Source organism: Neophocaena asiaeorientalis, unplaced genomic scaffold (assembly GCF_003031525.2).
Source record: "Neophocaena asiaeorientalis asiaeorientalis breed wild unplaced genomic scaffold, Neophocaena_asiaeorientalis_V1.1 scaffold524, whole genome shotgun sequence".
Lineage (NCBI taxonomy): Eukaryota > Metazoa > Chordata > Mammalia > Artiodactyla > Phocoenidae > Neophocaena > Neophocaena asiaeorientalis.
In genome coordinates, this window is record NW_020172144.1 from 1,572,956 (window position 1) to 1,592,846 (window position 19,891).

Genomic DNA, 19,891 nt, shown 5'->3' on the forward strand with positions numbered 1-19,891 from the left:
TATTGCTTCTAATAATATATTTTATTCAAAAGTATTCTTTTTTTTTGGTACTAAGTCTTTGAAATCTGGTGTATATACTACACTTACGAAACATCTCAATTTTGACTAGCCACATTTCGAGTACTCAAAAGCCAGATAAGGTCAGTGGCTATCATAAAGCATCATCTTGAAATTCCCTTTACCTTCCCTTTGCTTCAGTAATCTATTCCATGTCTACATTACACACTTAATTGCCATTGGAATTGCTCCATCCTTAAAATCTTAAATCAGAGGCAATTTCTGTGTGTATTTGTATGTGGAATTGCTGGGATATCACTATGTAACTCTTTTAATAGATGTCAGTCACATAATGAAATATATTTTATTATTTATAATGAAACATTTTATCTATATGCAGATTTCAGATAAAATATAAAAACATTTTAATGTATTTTTATATATCCCTATAAATTAGAATGGAATATATTTTCATCAAAGGTCTCTTTTCAAGTAAGTATGAACCACCTCCCACTTATGAATCTAAGACCTCTTTCACTATAGTAAGAAAGACAGAAACCTCAGGAAAGAGAAAAATACAAGTGAAAAATTTTGTATTTTAATTTACAAAGTTAACCTGGGCAATTTGTGAATGGAACCTGGTAGCTAAACGATAAAACTACCTTCTCTGACAAGTCCTTTTCCCCACCTTCTCCTTTATCAGCTTCCAACTCCTACTAAGGCTGGGTGCAAGTTATGGAGGGAACAGTAGCTAAAGGAGTCATATTTAATTTATTAACTTCATCACAGACAACTATAATAACACCTTCTTATTCCTGCTTCCTTAATTATGTCAAATATTTACTGTGTTATTGTTGGAAATGGATCTGGAATGATCAAAGCTGTGGGTGTGCAGATGGCCCATGTGCTAGGACAATTTTTTAATGAAAAGGACAGTGTCATCTCACTCTGGGACTCTAAGAATGTACTTCTCCTACTCTCTCTAGTGTATTCCCACTCTACCAGTTCTTCAAAATCAAAGAGAATTCTTGACTTTTACCCCTTCCTTCATCTCCTAAGAGATAAGTCATTCCTGACTTCACTTTTTCTCTCTCTATCCAGCCTAAAAAATATATTCTTTGGGTAGACCATTTTCTCTCAAACCCCTTATTCATCCTAAGGGGTTTGTCTGTCCTGGAATTGGTCCTCAATAGATCATACTCTTGGGCATCTGACAGAAGCATATGCTAAATCATTCATGTGGGAAAACCATATAGTGCAGGAAGCACGGGATTCCCACAGGAAGTCCAACCCCCACTGGATATATTAATCTAACAGAAAAAAAGACTTTGAGACAAAAAGTGTTTTCAGGGACAAAGAAGATCAATCCATTATAAGTGTGACCCAATAGAATAGCAGAGCATGAGAAAACATATTCTTTTCACGTGCATATGGAACATTTATAAAAACTGATCATCTAGTAGGACATAAAGCAAGTCTCAACAAATTTCAAAGAATAGGTATCAAGTGGACCCTGCTCTCTGATTATAGTACAATTAATGGAGAAGATATTAACAAAAACATAATCAAATATTTACATATTTGGAATAAAAAACAAACTTCTAAATAATTCGAGGGTTATAGAAGAAATAGTGATTATAGTTAAAAATGTCTAGATGTGAAAGATAATGAAATTATTACATATCATTTCTTATGGGATACAGCAAAGGAGAACTATATGGGGTATTAATACCTTTAAATGCCATATTAGAAAAGAATAAAGACCAAAAACTGTGAGCTAAATGTCTGGCTTAAGATATTTGAGAAAAAATATCAGAATAAGCCTAATGAAAATAAAAAAGTGAAAAATGAAAACAGATATCAATAAAATAGAAAATAAAGACACAAAGATAAGTAAAACAGACGAGCTTCTGACAAGACATTAAATGATTTGAAGTGGTACTTTAAAATCTACACTAAAACACTTATGCTCAGGGGTTTAACATATGAGTCCAATCACAACATTCAAGGAACAAGTTATCCTAATCCTATACAAATTCTTCCAAAGAACTGAAAAAGAGATAACACTCTCTAACTCATTTTGTAAAGCTAGTGTAACACTGATATCAAAACCAACCTAAGACATTATGAAAAAGAAAAATATAGACATAAAAATCCTAAAGAAAATATTTGCAAATTGAATACAATGAAGTATAAAGAGATAATAAACCATGACCAAGTTGCACTTATCCTATGTATGCAAAGATGATTTTATTAGAAAACTCTACAAATGAAACTCACCACACATTTTTTTTTTTCTTTGCGGTACGCGGCCTCTCACTGTTGTGGCCTCTCCTGCTGCGGACGCGCAGGCTCAGCGGCCATAGCTCACGGGCCTAGCCGCTCTGCACCGGGGCACGAACCCATGTCCCCTGCATCGGCAGGTGGACTCAACAACTGCGCCACCAAGGAAGCCCTCAAGCTGTCTTTAAAAACCCTTCCCTTAAGTCCATTGGTGAGTTCAGGTCTTTTGAGCATTTATTGCCTCCTTGCACCTGCAATAAATGCTGAACTTTCCTTCACCACAACCCAGTGTCAGTAGATTGGATTTACTGCGCATCAGCAAGCAGACCCAAGTTCAGTAACATTGGCAGAAAATTTAGGTAAATACCTCTAAGACCTCGGGGCAGGGAAATATTTCTTAAATAAAACATCAACCCTGGAATTCTCAACTCCCCCACCCCCCAAAGGCTAACAATAAAACACAAATTCATTATATTAAGTTTAAGAAATCTTGTCCTTTACAAGCACACCTTGGGGGACCTTGAAGATGGCGGAAGAGTAAGACGCGGAGATCGCCTTCCTCCCCACGGATACACCAGAAATACATCTACACGTGGAACAACTCCTACAGAACACCATTTAAAAAAAAAAAAATCCAGGATCCAATCAAAGATTCTGATAGCAAAAAAAAAAAAAAGCACACCTTATTAAGAACTAAAATTCAGGGAATCTGTGACTACCATGACAAAAAAATACCATTTTTGTCTTCCCTAACCTCTAATTGAAATTTAGCATTTCCTTAATTATGAATGTACACCAGCAGTTGGCAAACTACGTTCTTTGGGCCAAATCCCATCTGTTTTTGTAAGCGGATTTGTATTTGCACACAGCCACGCCCTTTGTTTACTATTGTTGGTGTATGCTGTCCCCTATAATAGCAGAGTTGAGTGGCTAAAACATAGACTGCATTGACCGTAAAGCCTAAAATATTTAATATCTGGTCCTTTACACTAAAGTTGATGACCTCTGGTGTACAACATAACAAACGTTATAAACTCCCGAAGTTCACAGGTGAAGCTGAATAATATCAGGTACCATACTTTATTGACACAGGCATGTGTTGAGAGCTTGAAATATATCATTGTATTCAAGCCTCACAACAACCCCATGAGACAGGTTTAATCATCGTCATTTTATAAAGAAGGAAATGAAGGTTTACAAAGTTCTGTCAGAATGCTACGTTTTTACTTTTTCTCAGTACTTCAATAATCCTTTCCAACGGCTACTCTCACTCTATTTGAACTCTCCATCTGTCCATTGAGATGCCATGGATCCCTTCCTTCTGAAACCTCTATAATAGTTTGATTTATTGTGGGTATCCTTACATCTTAATGTTAGAAGGTAATAATAATTGTTATAGTAAAATCTGATTTTTCTAGTTAATCTGTATTTTAACCTGTGTTGAAAATCTAAAATATTTTGATACACTTTCCAATCCAGCAGTCACCTAATGTTGACCAAAAAGCAAACTTGCATAGAGGATCTCTCAGAACTTTAAAGTTTTCCTTCCCCAAATCCACCCACTTTATGCGGGAATTACACTCCCTTACGTTTGTAGAGTGTATATTTTGTAAAGCACTCTCTCACAAATCATTCAACCACAACTACCTAATATAAACGATCAACTACCCTGTTACCCTAGTGAAGCTGGCCTCCCCCCCCACCCCGCCCCGCCTCCGCTATTTCAGGTAGAGACGTTTTGGTTCTCCTGTGCTTTTCTTCCCTCTGGCAAAAGGGTGCAGTGGGGTCCAGGGGATGGCGACGTGAAGGTTCCGCGACCCTACGGCGGGAACTTGAGGAGACAGGCAAGTCCTAACAGTGTGCCCTCATTTCCCGCCCTCATTCACTGAAAACTCTCGGAAGGGGCGTGGGGAGCCGGGGCTGGTGTTGGGGCAACTGCGAGACCAGGCTGTGGTCTACAAGAGCGCCTGGCCCCGGGACGCTGAGGCGCCGGGGTGGGTCCCCGCCTGCCCCGCCCCAGGGGCGCCCCCCGCCCGCGACTGGCGTCTCTTTACCTCCACAGAGCCGAGCCGCAACAGCTCAACCAAGACAGCAGCACCGCCACTCCTGAGGCTGACATGGCTGGCGGCGGTTCGCAACCACCCAACAGCCCAGCGCGCCCGCCAGTCGGCGCGCTCCCGCGGACGCCGGTTTCTGGAGGTGCTCGGTGCCAACCCGGGGTCTGGCGGGGCCGCTCATCGCGAGGCGAGGGCGTCTGCGCCCGCGTGCCAGCCACCCCTGGAGAGGCGAGGGTGCGTGCGCATGCGTGCAAGCGCGCGCTGAGGCCGGGGCTCCCCAGGCGCCAGAAAGTTAGCTGCCGGCCACGAAAGCTTAAATCAGTTTTTAGGCAAAGCTAGAGCTATGCTTTTTTGGAATGAAATAGCAAAACCACTTAAACTGATCACTGAGAATCCAAACTGACAGGATGAAGGTGAAACTTTTAAGTTAGTGTATCTTTTAGCCCAAGTCTTTCTTGTGACAGTATATAATCACTGCAAAGCTGTTAACATATCTGGCAGTACTATCCAGGGAGTAGGCACTCCATAAGTGATTTTAAAGGTGAACAGAGGGGGCTTCCCTGGTTGCTCAGTGGTTAAGAATCTGCCTGCCAATGCAGAAGAAACGGAAACGGAAACGGGTTTGACTTCTGGTCCAGGAAGATCCCACACGCCGCAGAGCAACTCAGCCTGTGCACCGCAGCTACTGAGCCTGTGCTCTAGAGCCCGCAAGCCACAACTACTGAAGCCCTTGTGCCCAGAGCCCCGTGCTCCGCGACAAGAGAAGGCCCCGCTAGCTGCAACTAGAGAAAGCCTGCGTGCAGCAATGAAGAGCCAAAAATAAAATAGGTAAAATTAAAAAAAAATTTTTTTTTTAAGTTGAACAGAAATGAATAGTAAAGTGTGCCTATTGAACACCTGCTTTATGCCCAACACTATCTCGTGCACTTGAGTACAAAGAAACAGGAACAGGACAGGACTTCCCTGGTGGCCCAATGGGTAAGACTCTGCACTCACAACCGGGTTCCATCCCTGGTCGGGGAACTAGATCCCACAGGCCGCAAGTAAGAGTTCACATGCCGCAACTAAAGATCCCGCTTGCTGCAACTAAGACCTGGCGTGGAGGGAGAAAGGAAGGAAGGAAAGAAGAAAGGAAGGAAGGAGAGAGACAGCATTCTGGTTTGCAAAGGGATTTGTAACCTTGTAGTAAAGCCAAGATAAACAAAACCAGTTATCACGTAGTATTATAATTTATCTGTTTACTTGTACCAAATAATCTGAATCCTTGAGGACTATAATTGTATCTTTATTCATCTTCGTGTTATCAGTGCCTAGCATAATCTTATTTTGTAGTAAGTTCTCGGTGTTTATTGACTTAATGAATAAAAGTAGTAAAATTTGCTCTAAGGACTATAAGAAAATGTATATATATGATTTGGGAGACACTACATTTAATGCGATTCTATTCCCAGTTTATTCCAAAGCAGCTTTATATCAGAACTAGATGTCATAGTTAATTTGTGTTGCAGTTGGAAGAGCATGTGATCAGTAGTAGGCATTGTCAACCACAAAAATAAAACAGCTAGTTATTTTACTAGCAAAATGGGTTTATTTGGGAGTAGCAGAGAATTGCTACTCAGGACAGGCAAGCTATGGTGAATCACAGGCAAGTCTGAAGAACAAAGGAGAAGGGGCTTGCTTTTATTAGGTTTTAGGAGGAAATGCTTGAGTTGTTTCGAACAAACGTGCATTGGAGAAGAGCCAGGGTCCGAGGTTATGGCAGTTTCTCTGGGTACAAGTGTTAATGCATTGCTGCTGGGTCAAGGAGGGATCTTCCTTCCTTTTTCTTAAAAGCAGGAGATAAAATTGCTGTGTGAAAAATGTCCTCCCTTATACCAGAAGGAAAGTAGCATTCTATCTTCCTTCTTGCTGCTGGTTATGCAGGCTGCAACAAGTGGCAGGTGGGTGAGAGCTCCCTCTTTAGGGCTTCCTGACTCCACTTAAGATGAAGTTGCCTTTATTTACACACACACCCCTCATCTCAACCCCAGCGCCATTGCAGACACATCATTTTCACATAGTTCTTCAGGAATTTAAAATATTCCAAAGCTCAGTGGGAAAGGCTCGTGGTTAACTCTAATTTTGAAGCAATCTAAGGAATCTGATAAGCCTGCATCCTTTCCCTATACATAGGATGTCACCACATAGCAGTTAAATGACATGGAATTGAAATGACAACCAAAAAGTGCAGTCAGTCTGGGCAAGGGGTGGGGGTGGGGGGGGGATAAGATGGAGTGGCTTTGTGGGAACAAGAATATCCTGTTCTTGGAGTGGTAAAGAATCAAGGTAAACAGGGGCACATCAGGACCATTCCTCAGCTATTCATTCTTGAGCCAGTGCCTAGGCTGTACAGGCAGAACTGCTTTCAAATGACTGAATTACTTACAATTAGTGGTTACCTTATTGTAGGTGCCCAAGATGGGTGAGCTCACTTTCTATTGAAAGCCCTTTTGTCTTATCTTGAAATTTACCTCCCCTTTGACAGGGACAACTCCTCCCTGAAATGGAACTCCAACAGCCACCCAACCCCTATTTCACATCTTATACCAGAGCTTGTTCAGGACAAAGTGGGAAGAAAAGATAATATGTAAACCTGTGGGAACTGATCACTCTCCCCACACCTCCTTAGGACCATGAGTGTCCCCAGGCTACATTCCAGCTCCTCACTAGTTCCCCCAGGTCATAGTTCCATCCCAGCCCCTAATCTGAAATAGACTGTCTGGGGTCACCAGGGACCCTGCACTACTTGTAACAGAGGACATGTTCCTAGCATGTCAAATTAGAATCATTTGTTACAATATCGTGTTTTGGGTACATATAGTTTATGTCATAGGCTACAAAACTACTCATGGATGACATTGTTTCTATAATACATGAGGCAAAATGCATTTCAAGTTTCGATAGACATGAAATGAATTTGGTGGACACTTCTGCCACTTCACCCTAAATTCTGACATTTAGACACATAGTCCAGGAATCCTTGATCACAATTGAAAGATTGGCACCGCTGAAGTTAATTGAAGTTGTCACCTTTATTTTCTGCAGACTTAGCCATAGTCATAGTCACACTGATGTACACGCTGCATGATCCTGTATCACATCTGTTTTCATTCTTTGTCAAAAGGCATTAGAAAAAAGTGCAATACCTAATTTCTAACCCGCTATTCCTGCATCAGAAATATAATTCACTCTAATCCTTAACTCCATTTAAAAAATTTGCATGGGGCTTCCCTGGTGGCGCAGTGGTTGAGAATCTGCCTGCTAATGCAGGGGACACGGGTTCGAGCCCTGGTCTGGGAGGATCCCACATGCCGTGGAGCAACGGGGCCACAGCTACTGAGCCTGTGCGTCTGGAGCCTGTGCTCCGCAACACGAGAGGCCACAATAGTGAGAGGCCCGCGCACCGCGATGAAAAGCGGCCCCCGCTTGCCACAACTAGAGAAAGCCCTCACACAGAAACGAAGACCCAACACAGCCATAAATAAATAAATAAATAAATAAGCCAAGCATTGGAAGCCCTTTAAAAAAAAAAAAAAAAATTTGCATGAGGGCTTCCTTGGTGGCACAGTGGTTAAGAATCTGCCTGCCAATGCAGGGGACATGGGTTTGAGCCCTGGTCCGGGAAGATCCCATGGGCCGTGGAGCAACGAAGCCCATGCGCCACAACTACTGAGCCTGCGCTCTAGAGCCCATGAGCCACAACTACTGAACCCGCGTGCCACAACTACTGAAGCCTGCACACCCAGAACCCATGCTCTGCAACAAGAGAAGTCACCACAATGAGAAGCCCATGCACCAAAACAAAGAGTAGCCCCCGCTCTCTGCAACTAGAGAAAGCCCGCGTGCAGCAACAAAGACCCAACACAGCCAAAAATAAAATAAATTTATTTAAAAAAATAAAAATTTGCATGAATACTTCAGTCCCATTAAAGTAATATAGCATCCAATGGAGTTTAAATTCCCTTAACAAGTATTCATCAAACTATTAAAATGTGGTAGACATTGGGCCAGGCACCAAACATGTAATAGTAAACGGGATATTCTTGGTCCCTACACTAAATGGAACTTACCTTCCTTAGAGATGAGCAAGCAGAATCAAGGGTTTAATTTTTAAATGTATATAGGTTTAGGAGATAATAGAAAAGAAATGTAATCTAATTATGAAGGGTATAAGAACTAATGTTTAGGAATGTGAGCTTTATATAGGACCATTCATTGGTTACATTCTTCTAAAAGCCTTTTTATTATAAAAACATATATTCAGAAAAGTGCACAAAAGACGTGTACAGTTCTTAACAACTTATTACATAACCACTATGCAAATGTTTAAAAAGTAGAACATTATCAGCATTGCCTAAGAGCTTCTTATGCCCCCCTCCCCAAACTCATTACTCCCACTTTTGTCATGAACCAAGCATCCATATACATGGGTCTGTTTCTGAGCTATTTGGTTCCATTAATCTTCTATCCATGTGACAAACTGTGATATCTAATAGAAGAATTCTCCCATCTTGTTTTTCTCCCTGGCTTCTTTAGCTATTCTTAGTCCTTTGCATTTTCATGTAACTTTTAGAATCAGTCTGTTGAATTTCACACACACACACAAAAGCTGTTGGGGTTTTATTGGGATTATTAAATTTATACATCAGTTTGGGGAAAAGTTGACATATTTACAATATTAGTCAGGAGGAGTCAAACTTCTTTCCTAAAGGACCAGATAATAAATAGTTTAGGTTTTGCCTCTCAGAGGCAAAATTGAGGATATTATGTACTTATATAACCATTTAAAAAGGTGAAAACCATTCTTAGCTCACTGACTCCTGAATCTCAGTAAATCAGATGCTGTTTTGAATGCATTTAGACTGTGGACTCTGGTTTTATGGCCCCATAAATTTGTTTTCTTTTAATTTTTCTCAGTAATATTATATAAGGTTTTGGGTGCAGTCTTGCAAATCTGTTATTCCTTCCACTGAATTCTTAATTTTGGTTATTGGACTTTTTTAAATTCCAGAATTAACTTGTTTTTTCACATGTTCAGGTACCTGCTGAAATTCTCAAAACTTGTATATCTCCTTAAACAGAATAAGGAGTTATTTGATAGTCTATTGAACAGAATAAGGAGTTATTTGATAGTCTATGTCTGAAAGCTCCAATGTGTCCATCCTCTTTGGGCCTGTTTCCATTGTCTTTTTACTGGTTTTCTGTTGTTTCATATGCTTGGTTGTGTTTTATCGTATTCAGGATATTTTAGTAGCAAAACTGTTTGTAGAAACAATTCGAAGTTTAGAATGATGACATTTTCCTCTAGAGAGGGTTTTTGTTTGCTTATGCCAAGGCTTTGGGGAAACTCCCACTTTAGGATCACCTTAATCCAATTTTAAGGACTGGGATCATTGGAAGCTGAGCTGCAATCCCCTTCGAGAGCCTTTTTCTTCCCTACATCTGGTTCACCCCTATTCCTAGGGTGCAAAGGCCTGAGGGCCACAAACCAAAGTGAGGGGCCTTCACCAGGTCTACTCCCCTTTGACAGACTCTGGCCCCTACTTCTGGAAGGCTGTCAGAATCACATCAGCCTCTGAACTGCCTCCTCCAAGTTTGACAAGTGCTAGAACAGTGGCCTGTAACGTTAAGCCCACCTCCCAGGGCCTCCACCTTCTCAATGGTCCTGGTCCAATAATTCTTCAAATTCATGTGAGCTCTGATTCCTTTGGATTTTTAAAATATTTTGTCCAGCCTTCCTAGTTGCCCTCAGTGGGATGGTCAGTCCAAATTACCTATCCACCATTAGAAGAGCAGAAATCCTCATTAGTTATTTGTTAGTTACTGGAGTAGCCTCATTCATACACAGCATGGTAACAATATGTACAATGTCAGTACGCCATTGTCCATCTTTGATTCTGTGTTAAAAAAGAGTTTTGTAGAAACCATTAGGCCTTGGAAAAATCAATTGCTCTCCCTAACAGGAAGGTTTCTATACTCATAGCAGCAAGCATGGGTTACCTCTGTCTACCTATAGCAAATAGCAGTTAACTGATTCACACATCTTTATTGAGAGCCTATTACATGTGAGGGGAATGAAGAGATGACATTCTCACCTTATAGCAGAACTAAGTGACTAATTAATTAGTTGACATATCTCAAGACAAACCCTAAAGTTCAGGTTTCAGCTCTCTTCTGCTTTTTCAAATTATATATTCTTCCCAAGGACATGCAAGAGTCTAATTTCGACTGCTTAAATGCCTTTATTTCTTTCAGATAAAACTGAAAAAGCAGAATAACAGCTCAATATTTTTGGCTATTGGGGCAATGACGTCTGGCAATTCTCAAAAAAAATATAAATGACCAATAAGTATATAACTTTTCATTAGAAATAAAATTAACGAATTACACAATGAGATTTTTTCTATCAAGGTGGCAAAATATTCTTTTAATGATAATACACAATGTTAGGAAGGGTTCAGAGAAATGCTCTCTTCTGCTAGAGAATAAATTAGCACAGCTGTTTTTGAGGAGTATGTATCAATACAGCAAAGCCTTGAAAATGTGCATACCCTGCAATTCCACTTTTAATGATGTAGCCAAGGAAATAATTAAGAATGTGTAAACAGATTTAGCTATAAGGTTGCACGTTATATCACGTTGTTTATAAGAAACTGGAGACAATCTAATAGTGGATCGTTTAAATAAATTATAGTACAGAAATACAATGGAATACTAAAAACAATGGTGTATATAGATGGATATCTACTGACATGGGAAGTCAGTATTTTGTTAAATGGAAAAAGCAAGTTATAAAAGAGTGTGATCTCATATTTGTTTAAAAAGACCATGCATGTTTATATACAGTACATATAGAAAAACACTAGAACCATGTACACCATATAACCATTGGCAATCTTTGGATGGTGGAAATATGAGTGATTAAAAACATTTCTATACCCATTTTTGTATTTATCTGAAATGAATGTGTATTATCTCTGTGTTTAAAAATTGGAAAGAAAAGTCAAAGCCTAATTTAAAAAATGCTTTGCCTAGGTTTTGGCTTGTGATACGAGGGACCATATGCACCTAGAGGCATCTGCTTGGTTTTGCTCCTTATGACCTGAGTGGATAATTCTCGTTTTTGTTCTTGTTTTCCTGCAAATGCCATAATCGTGGACAACAGTTCTCTCATTTTCTACTAGAGCTCATTGAGGCTATGATTGCGGAAGGAAACTGCCTTTCTAGGGGAGTAGGCTGGTTGCAAAAGGCCCATACTTTAATTGGGGGACACTTAGAGTAAGCTAAGTGGAGAAGAAGGAGGGAGCAACCAGAAAACAAATGCAAAGGAGTGGACAGCAGATTGTCTCTATTTAGTCGTCACTTCAATTCTAGGTCTACTGAATCTTAGAGGTAGAGATGATGGGAGGATACCTAAAACCTGGTTATATAGGTTCCCTCTAAGATGGTGAGTCATTTCAGAAGACAAATGACAGAACAACTGAAAATAATATTGAACATCAAACTGCTGCTAACATCAAACTGTTAGAGCAACCCTACAGCTATAAATAGAGGCATTTGATGGAAAGTTTGTATTCTGGGTTGGTATAGAGATTCCAAATGAACCCAAACTCAGAGAGGACCATGCCCAGTACGTTCAGTAAATGATGACACTATCCATTAAAGGAGTCTCTCCTAAGAGCAAATGAAGAGTCACTTGTCCGGATAAGACAAACCTATAAACTCATGTATAATATGGCAAAGGCCTATCCCTTCTATATCTCACACCCTCCATTCTGATTCCAAGAAATGTGTCCAAGGTAATGTGTTTCTGATTAGCAGTTACATACTGGTTTGTAAATGCTTTACTTTTAAAAAGAATAAATTGCTGTAGATAAAGTTAGCCATACGAAGAAGTCATTCTCAGACACTCGTATGTGTTCTTGAATGAGAGGAAAAAGGGGGAGTTTCAACTATCAGCACGTGAGCATTACTTCTCGTATGTCACTGTGGCTAAAAGGTTGAATACCACCGTTCTAGAGCAAGAAACAAGGGAACTCCTGGATAAAAGAGAGCCCAGGCAGAATACCAGGCAGGAGAATTAGCTTGTGAAAGTACCCCGGGGACCTAACACTGGGGGGGGGAAAGGGAAATTAAGAAATGTTGTGATGCAAAGCAAACTAAGCAAGAGGCACGCACTTGAGGCTTTGAGGAAGCAGGATTAGCTCTCTGCATGTTCAACTGGACATGTTGATACTCATAATTTATATTAGTACCGAGAAGGCAGCTGCAGTTATACCAGGTTAAATGCCAGTTCTTGTGAGGAGCAGCTGTCACAGCTGGGTGTGGAGCTGATTCCCTTCCCCTCAGTTACTCATGGGAAACCCGTTCCATGGCCACATAGAAACTGTTCTTGTCATCGAGGCAATGCCAGCCAATTGGTCCGATTTCACAGTCTGAACAGACCAGAAACCTGTTGCCCACATCCTTAGTGAAGCCCATGTTCTGAAAGATGAACATGTCATCACCGGCCAGTGCTCCTAGGGAAGTTCGCCATCAAGATTGCTGCCATCGGCTAGAGTTGGCTTCTTTCTCATGGAAGGGCAGGAAAAGCTGCAGTGGAAGAGAACATAAAGAATACAAAAACTGAACTGGCCCAGTTATATCATCACCCTCATTCTACTTATACTTTATAACTGCTCCCTAGCAGTTTCTTGGAATGAGAACAAACAAGGAACCCTGTCATTAAATTACAGACTAGGATGCTGGGAGGCTCCTGTGCTGCCTCTGGTCCATGCCCTAATTCTTAAGAGACTTGAAAGAGGAACTTGGACTGGTTGCCGTGGTAACTTGGCTTCACTGCTATCCTGATTATGGTCCATAAGGCCCTAGCTGTTCCTAATCTCCCCCTGGCTTATTCTGCCCCAGCCACACTGGCCTTCTTGGCTTCTTCAAACAAGATTAAGTCTGCTCTGCTCTCAGATCTTGGCAAGGCCAGTTCCTTCATGATATTAAGTGCAAATGTGTTTGATATTCAGTGTTTAAAAAACAAAAACAAGGTCAACTTCCCCTTAATGCTTCCAAGGAAAGCAAGCTTACTAGCAATTCCTGAAGGCAACCTATTCTTCCTTTGAATAGCTGAAGCTTTCCTAACATGGAGTTGAGAAAGGAAGTCAGCCTCCCAGATTCCCTACCCCTTTGTTCTGAGCTACAGGACAACTCTTCCACACTAGCAAGCTGCTATTATCTTTATGACCAGGAGTCCCTGCCTCCCCTCCCATTGCGGTTATGTCTGCAGCAGTGTAATGGGGCAGGAAAGCTGTATAGTTTCTAAATGCCACAGCTGTCACCTTTAATCTTTCTAGTCTCACCCTGAAACAAAACCTATAAAACTTAAACTAGGCCATATGCCCAGTACCCTCTGGGAATGTGAACTGATGAAAGGGTGGGGCATAAACAAATTACTCAAAAGGAAGAGACAGTATTCATACACCTTCTGACCCCTGTTTTGCCCATTATCTGAATGGCAGGCCTTTCTGTGCTTCCAAAAGCACTCCCTTCTGAGGAGGAGCCATATTAAATAGGTATGTCCCTGGCACACCTGAAAATGAAAGCACTGCCCCCAATCTGACTGGCAAGCCTAGGGAATGCCTATATACCTGGCTAAGAAACATGAAACATACTTTCCTTTCATAAAGGCGAGTTTTCCAATAGAATTGAACCTGGTGTACAGACCAAAGGCCTGGGCTCTAGACAAGTTGAGATCTATTGAGTTAAAGACAACCAGGCTTCCCTGGTGGTGCGTGGTTGAGAAGCCACCTGCCAATGCAGAGGACATGGGTTCGAGCCCTGGTCTGGGAAGATCCCACATGCCACAGAGCAACTAAACCCATGCGCCACAACTACTGAGCCTGCGCTCTAGAGCCCACGAGACACAACTACTGAAGCCTGAGCGCCCTAGAGCCCACGCTCCACAACAAGAGAAGCCACCGCAATGAGAAGCCCACACACCGCAACGAAGAGTAGCCCCTGCTCACCACAAGTAGAGAAAGCCCGCACACAGCAACAAAGACCCAACGCAGCCAAAATTAATTAATTAATTTAAAAGAGTTAAAGACAGACTCTAACGCTGTTATGTGCCTGATTCTCCCAATCCCTAGTGCATGTTTCAATGCCGGCAGCTCTAAAGGAATCTCCCCTCTCAGTGGTTACACAGGACACATGCTCATCCCTCCCTTTATCCCTAACTTGCCTTGAAACACATGGGACACCAGCCCACAAACCAGATGATACACCTGGTCTTGAGAGTGGCAATGGTGGCATTCACATCCTTGGGTACCACATCTCCATGGCAGAGCAGGCCATGTATTTGCCTGCTCAAGTGTGAGGGTCACACTTGACCCATCTGATTGGAGGGTTTAAGCAGGCATTGGTGATCCTTGACACCAAGAGCTGCTCATAACCCTTCTCATTTGAGACAATGTGTGAGCAGGTCACCAACAGAAAGTGGATGCAGAGGTAGGGCACCAGATTGGTCTGGAACTCTGTGAGGTCCACATTGAGGGCACTATCAAAATGCAGAGAGGCAATGATGGAGGACAATCTGGTCCTTGAGCCAGTTGAGGTTGGTGTAGGTAGGGCACTTGATGTCCAGGTTACAGTGACAGATATCATAGATGGCCTCATTGTCTACCATGAAGGCATAGTCCAAGTGCTCCAGGGTGGTAAGGGTGGTATGGGTGGTAAGGATGGAGTTACCAACTGCTTTGGACACTTGAGAGGCTGGGTAGACAGTAAACTCCAACTTGGATTTCTTTTTTTTTTTTGTGGTACGTGGGCCTCTCACTGTTGTGGCCTCTCCCGTTGCGGAGCACAGGCTCCGGACACACAGGCTCAGTGGCCATGGCTCACGGGCCCAGCTGCTCCGTGGCATGTGGGATCTTCCTGGACCGGGGCACAAACCCGTGTCCCCTGCATCGGCAGGCGGACTCTCAACCACTGGGCCACCAGGGAAGCCCTTCAACTTGGATTTCTTGCCACAGTTAACAGAAAGCTGTTCCATCAGCAGAGAGGTGAAGTCTGGGCCAGTGTCCTCCTTAAAGCTATGGAAGATCAAGAAACCCTGAAGCCCAGTACACTGGTCTGTCTAGGGTAGGAGATAACACTGTTAAGGATGCAGATGACATTATTATCTGTCCCCAGCCCTCTTCTCCTGACAGGACGCTTTCCTGTCTACAAAACTATTGTGACCTAACTACAACTGTATTCACTTCTATACTTCAAAAACACAAAACTTTGAAGCATAATTTATACTTAACTTATACATATTATTATACATACAGTGAATGCTTTGACAAATGTATATACCTATAGAACTATCAAACCAATCAAAATATAGAAATCTCCATCACTCCAGAAAGTTCTCTCATGCTCTGTTGCTTCACCTCTATAGATGTGAGAAGAGAATACCTACAAGGGGCTTGGGGTTCTGGGGAGACAGATGACCTAGAAGGGCAGTGCTGTGTGTGTGAAGTGTCAGGGGTGAGGGGAGGGGAGATGAGGGTCAGGTGGACATCGGATCTGTAGTCAGAGAGCTGAGCCCTCTCAGCTTTGTAGCTCTGCCACCTAGTTGCAGGACAGTGGGACTGGGGCTGGTGGTGGTGGTATCCAGGCCCCACCTCAGACTGGAACCCAGGAACCTGCAGGTTTAACAAGTACCCTTGGTGATTCTGATGTAGTTGTTCCTTGGACTAGAAAAGCATCAGACTATACCAGACACATGAGTAGTAACAATATAAAAGTTCTTCATTTGCAATATTACATATATCAAATCATTGTGTCCTATACCTGAAACTAATATGTCATATACAATTATATATATTATATACAATAAATATACATTATATACAATAAAAAATTTTAAAAGCAAAAAATAAAATAAGTAGGCTTTATGTAAATTGACAACTAAAAGAAATTCTCCTTTTTAAGAAAGGTCTAAGCTTAAGGGGTGCCTTGTCATATTTTCACACAGAATCCCATTCCTCAGGTCACCCGCAAGTCCTCAGTCTTTGAGCAGCAGAGAGTATGTCTGGACAATCCCTTTAGAGGGCCAGTGCCAAAGTACTGGCTCCTAGCTGGCCCTGGTCCTGGCTCTCCTGGCCTCAGGCAAGGGATAGGATAAACTGGAAAAGTGGCTAAAAGCTAAGAGGAGCCTCTCCCAGCCGGAAAGCCCTGCTTAGGAGTCCAAGAACAACAAGCCGAGCTTCTGAGGCAGCTTCCTCCCACCTGCTGGGGCTAGAGATGGATCAAAAATCAAAAAAGGTTTGGATCAGACAATCAGGCGTGGCAAAGCAACAACCAGCAGGGCAGAAGTCAGAGTCCACAGGCTCAGGGCAGAGCAAGTTACTCAGACTTCTAACCCTAGATCCACACCCAGGACACGCAGCTCCCCCTAGAGGAAGCAAGTGGACAGACAGGCCAGAGGAACCAGCACCAGCCATAGGCCTGTGGTTCCCCTTTCTTCCACCCAAGTCCAGCCTCCCAGGTGCCAAGGGCACTTGGTCTGCTCACCAGTTTTTGGATCCACTCCAGCACCAGATCGAGGATCTCCTTCCCCACAGTGTAGTGGCCTTGGGCAGAGCTGCTGGCAGCATCTTCCTCTCCAGATATCAGCTGCTCAGGGTAGAAGAGCTGCCTATACCTGCCAGTTCTTACCCCATCCTGTGCGGAGGAAAGGTCTCCTCCACACAGGCACTAGGACCTTTGCTGCTGAGCTCCCCCACGTAGAACCGAAGATCAGGGCCTGAGGCCCACTTGTAAAGCCCAGTCCTACTTGGGCTGTGAGGGGGAAAGTTAGGGGGTCCCTTTTCCAGTCCCTTCCCTCTCATCACAGCCACTTCATTCTGCTTAGTAAGGAATCAGTGGTGTGTTCAGGGGAATCTCATTTGACTTTTGACTGGAATAAGAACACAGACTAATGCAGAAAACCCAGGCCACAGTTCAACATCTATAACAACATCTTTAGGAAGATGGGGGAGGGGTGACATTTTCAAGAACAAGAAACCGAGGAAATCCAGACGCAGAAAGGAGGAAGCAGAGAACCCCTTGAGAGCCAACAACAGCCAAGTTCACATAGGTCCACATCCTATTAAGGGGCCCATTTCGGTTAAACTCAGCACCCAGTTCCTTAGGCAATGTTATCCCTGAGAGCCTGAGGGTAGGGAAAGGGAAGTTTAAAGTTTCTGCTTTAATATCCACTCTTTTCTGTAGTCTTCTTTCTAGGTCTGACCCCTGACTCAAACATCTAGTGGTTTCCCAGGCAGAGCTCTCTAATTTCCCTCTCAGCACAGGAAGCCCGCAGGACCCCTCCTGAAGATAGAGTCTAGACAAAAGCAACAGACCTTATTGTTGTTCTTGGCTAGTGACTGCCTGCATTCCAAGAGTTCTTCCCCTAAGCAGAGCTCCCAGCTGATTTGGGGGATGGCAAAAATATGGGCTGGGGGTGGGGAACCCACCAAGTGCCCACTCACCTATGACAGAAGGCTCTAGGTCCACAAAGACAGTCCCAGACACGTGCTTGCCAGCCCTGTCTTACTGATGGTGTTGAAAGGGGTCAGCGCAGCTCCCCAGTGCCTTTTGTTGCTGGGCACAGTGCCACTGGGCTGGATGTCGTGCTCCAGGCAGTAGAGCTCCCAGTGGGCACTACCCATCTGCACCGCAGCCTGGCCCACAGGGATAGAGATACACTCATGCTCTAAAGGCAAGCAGAGCTGTGGCATGGTCTGCAGAGGGCCAGGGGCTTTAAAAGACTTCCCTGGGAGCACCCCTTTATCTGTCCTCCCTGGAGCCTGAAGCCTAGCAGTGCATTACCTGGTTCCCTTTATTGGGTTCCCTTCCCAGGCCTTCCCACACTTTAAGGCCCTCATTTTCTCTTCATTTACCCAGGGCTTGAGAACAAAGATGGCTAAAGCCTAGATCTTCTACAGAAAGTCAATACCAAGCAGCCAAACCCCACTGCCTAGTGCCCTGTCTTGCTGGCTGGGATGATTCTAGAAGGCACAGAGCCCCCGCATGCCAAGATAGGGCACCCTGGAGCTTCTAGCCCTAGACCCCTAGGAGAACGAGTCTCCAAGGCCGGGACTTGACGTCCTCCACACCCTGAAGTGGGCAGAAGATGGAGTTCAGGTCTGTGGCTTAACGGAGGCACAGACTCTGGAGTTAGAGCGCTTTGAAAGCTCATCTGCACCCTCCCCTTTTGGGGGGATATGCACCTACTCTGGACACTTGTCCTGGCCCCCTCAGTACAGATGGGTTAACCCAGATAATTACTTGAGGGTAACAATGAAAGCAGAAAACTCACCTCACCCGTCCACTCTCCTCATTGAGGTAACTCCTGTGATGGACAGGCTCTCCCGGCTTCTGGTCCTTCAACCCAACCCAGTCTAGACCTTCCCAGAGGCAGAGGGGGTCTTCTAGAACATCGGCAACAGTTTCACAGTTCAGTTTAGTTAGGAACTGTCCTCCAAGACAGCCTCAGAGCCTCCACAGGGGTTCTGCCCAGAGGTGGGGATCCCGAGATTCCCGGGAGGCACCGGGGTCTGTGTACACACCCTGACTTCTCCCTTTTAACTGAGGGACTTAGCGTCCTTGGGCACCGCAACAGGACAGAGGTGGGACAAAGCTCACTGACACCCCTGGTCAGGTACGGACCAAACGTCATGGGCCTTAGATCTCCGGCTCGAGTCCGGCCACCCAGCCTCAGAACCCGAGCGAACCTGCTGGAGGCTCCCCGCCGTCCCGGTCCCCGCCCCGGCACGGGCGTGGTGTCCGAGGCAGGCAGCACCGCCCCCCGCCCGCGGCTGGGGAAACACGCGGACCCGGGTCTCCCGCCACGCCGACGGGAAGGCGCGGAGAACAGCTGGGCGTCGACGCCCCGTCCGCCCCCCCTTTCCGCGCAGCCCACCGTCTTCGCCAAGTCTCCCAACGCCCCCCGCGCCCGGGATGCCGGCGTCTCCTCACCGTGGTCTCTCGGAGAGGTGGAAGCTGCGGAGGGCCCCTGGAGTGCGGGCGCGCCACGAGTCCCCAGCCGCACCCCACCCTGCGGCTTAGAGTCCCGGCCTAGCCGCCGGCTTTGCCCCTTAGCCGGGCTACAGTTGGGAGGGGGCCACCCCCGCGCGCCTCTCTCGCTGCCAGGCCCCCACCCGCGCCCGCCCGTCTCTCCGCTACTGGGCGGCCGCCTGCAAAATATCTCCGCCTTGGCCGGTCCCTGGGAGGTTTGCAAAGCCCAAGGGAGAGAAAGCCTCAGGGGTTCGAGTCCTCCGGCCAGCTTGACCTTCTTCTCTGGTGGTGTATGCTGGGTCTGAGACGTTGAAGCTTTCAGGGGATGCGTCATTCTGCTTTTGTTTTCGGTCTTTACCCGGGCAACACCGCGGACCTGGTGGGAAAAGCGCATAAACCTTGGAGGGCGATGCAGACTTGAGGTCCACAAACACCAGAGAAAGAGAGATGCTGTGATGAGAACCAGGTGCTGGGAGGTT

At 44.4% G+C, this 19,891-nt stretch overlaps 1 protein-coding gene and 1 pseudogene across 1 annotated transcript in view; both read right to left on the bottom strand.

Annotated features, from left to right (window-relative positions):
* The window catches only part of CATSPERE (catsper channel auxiliary subunit epsilon), a 238,213-nt gene extending 233,814 nt beyond the window's left edge, over positions 1-4,399 (bottom strand). The window contains exon 1 of the mRNA XM_024754501.1: positions 4,335-4,399. Coding sequence (XP_024610269.1) covers positions 4,335-4,399 — 65 coding nt within the window. The remainder of the gene's footprint in view (positions 1-4,334) is intronic.
* Positions 4,400-12,725: 8,326 nt separating this feature from the next.
* LOC112405747 (tubulin alpha-1C chain-like) lies at positions 12,726-18,133 on the bottom strand (annotated as a pseudogene).
* Positions 18,134-19,891: the final 1,758 nt, after the last annotated feature.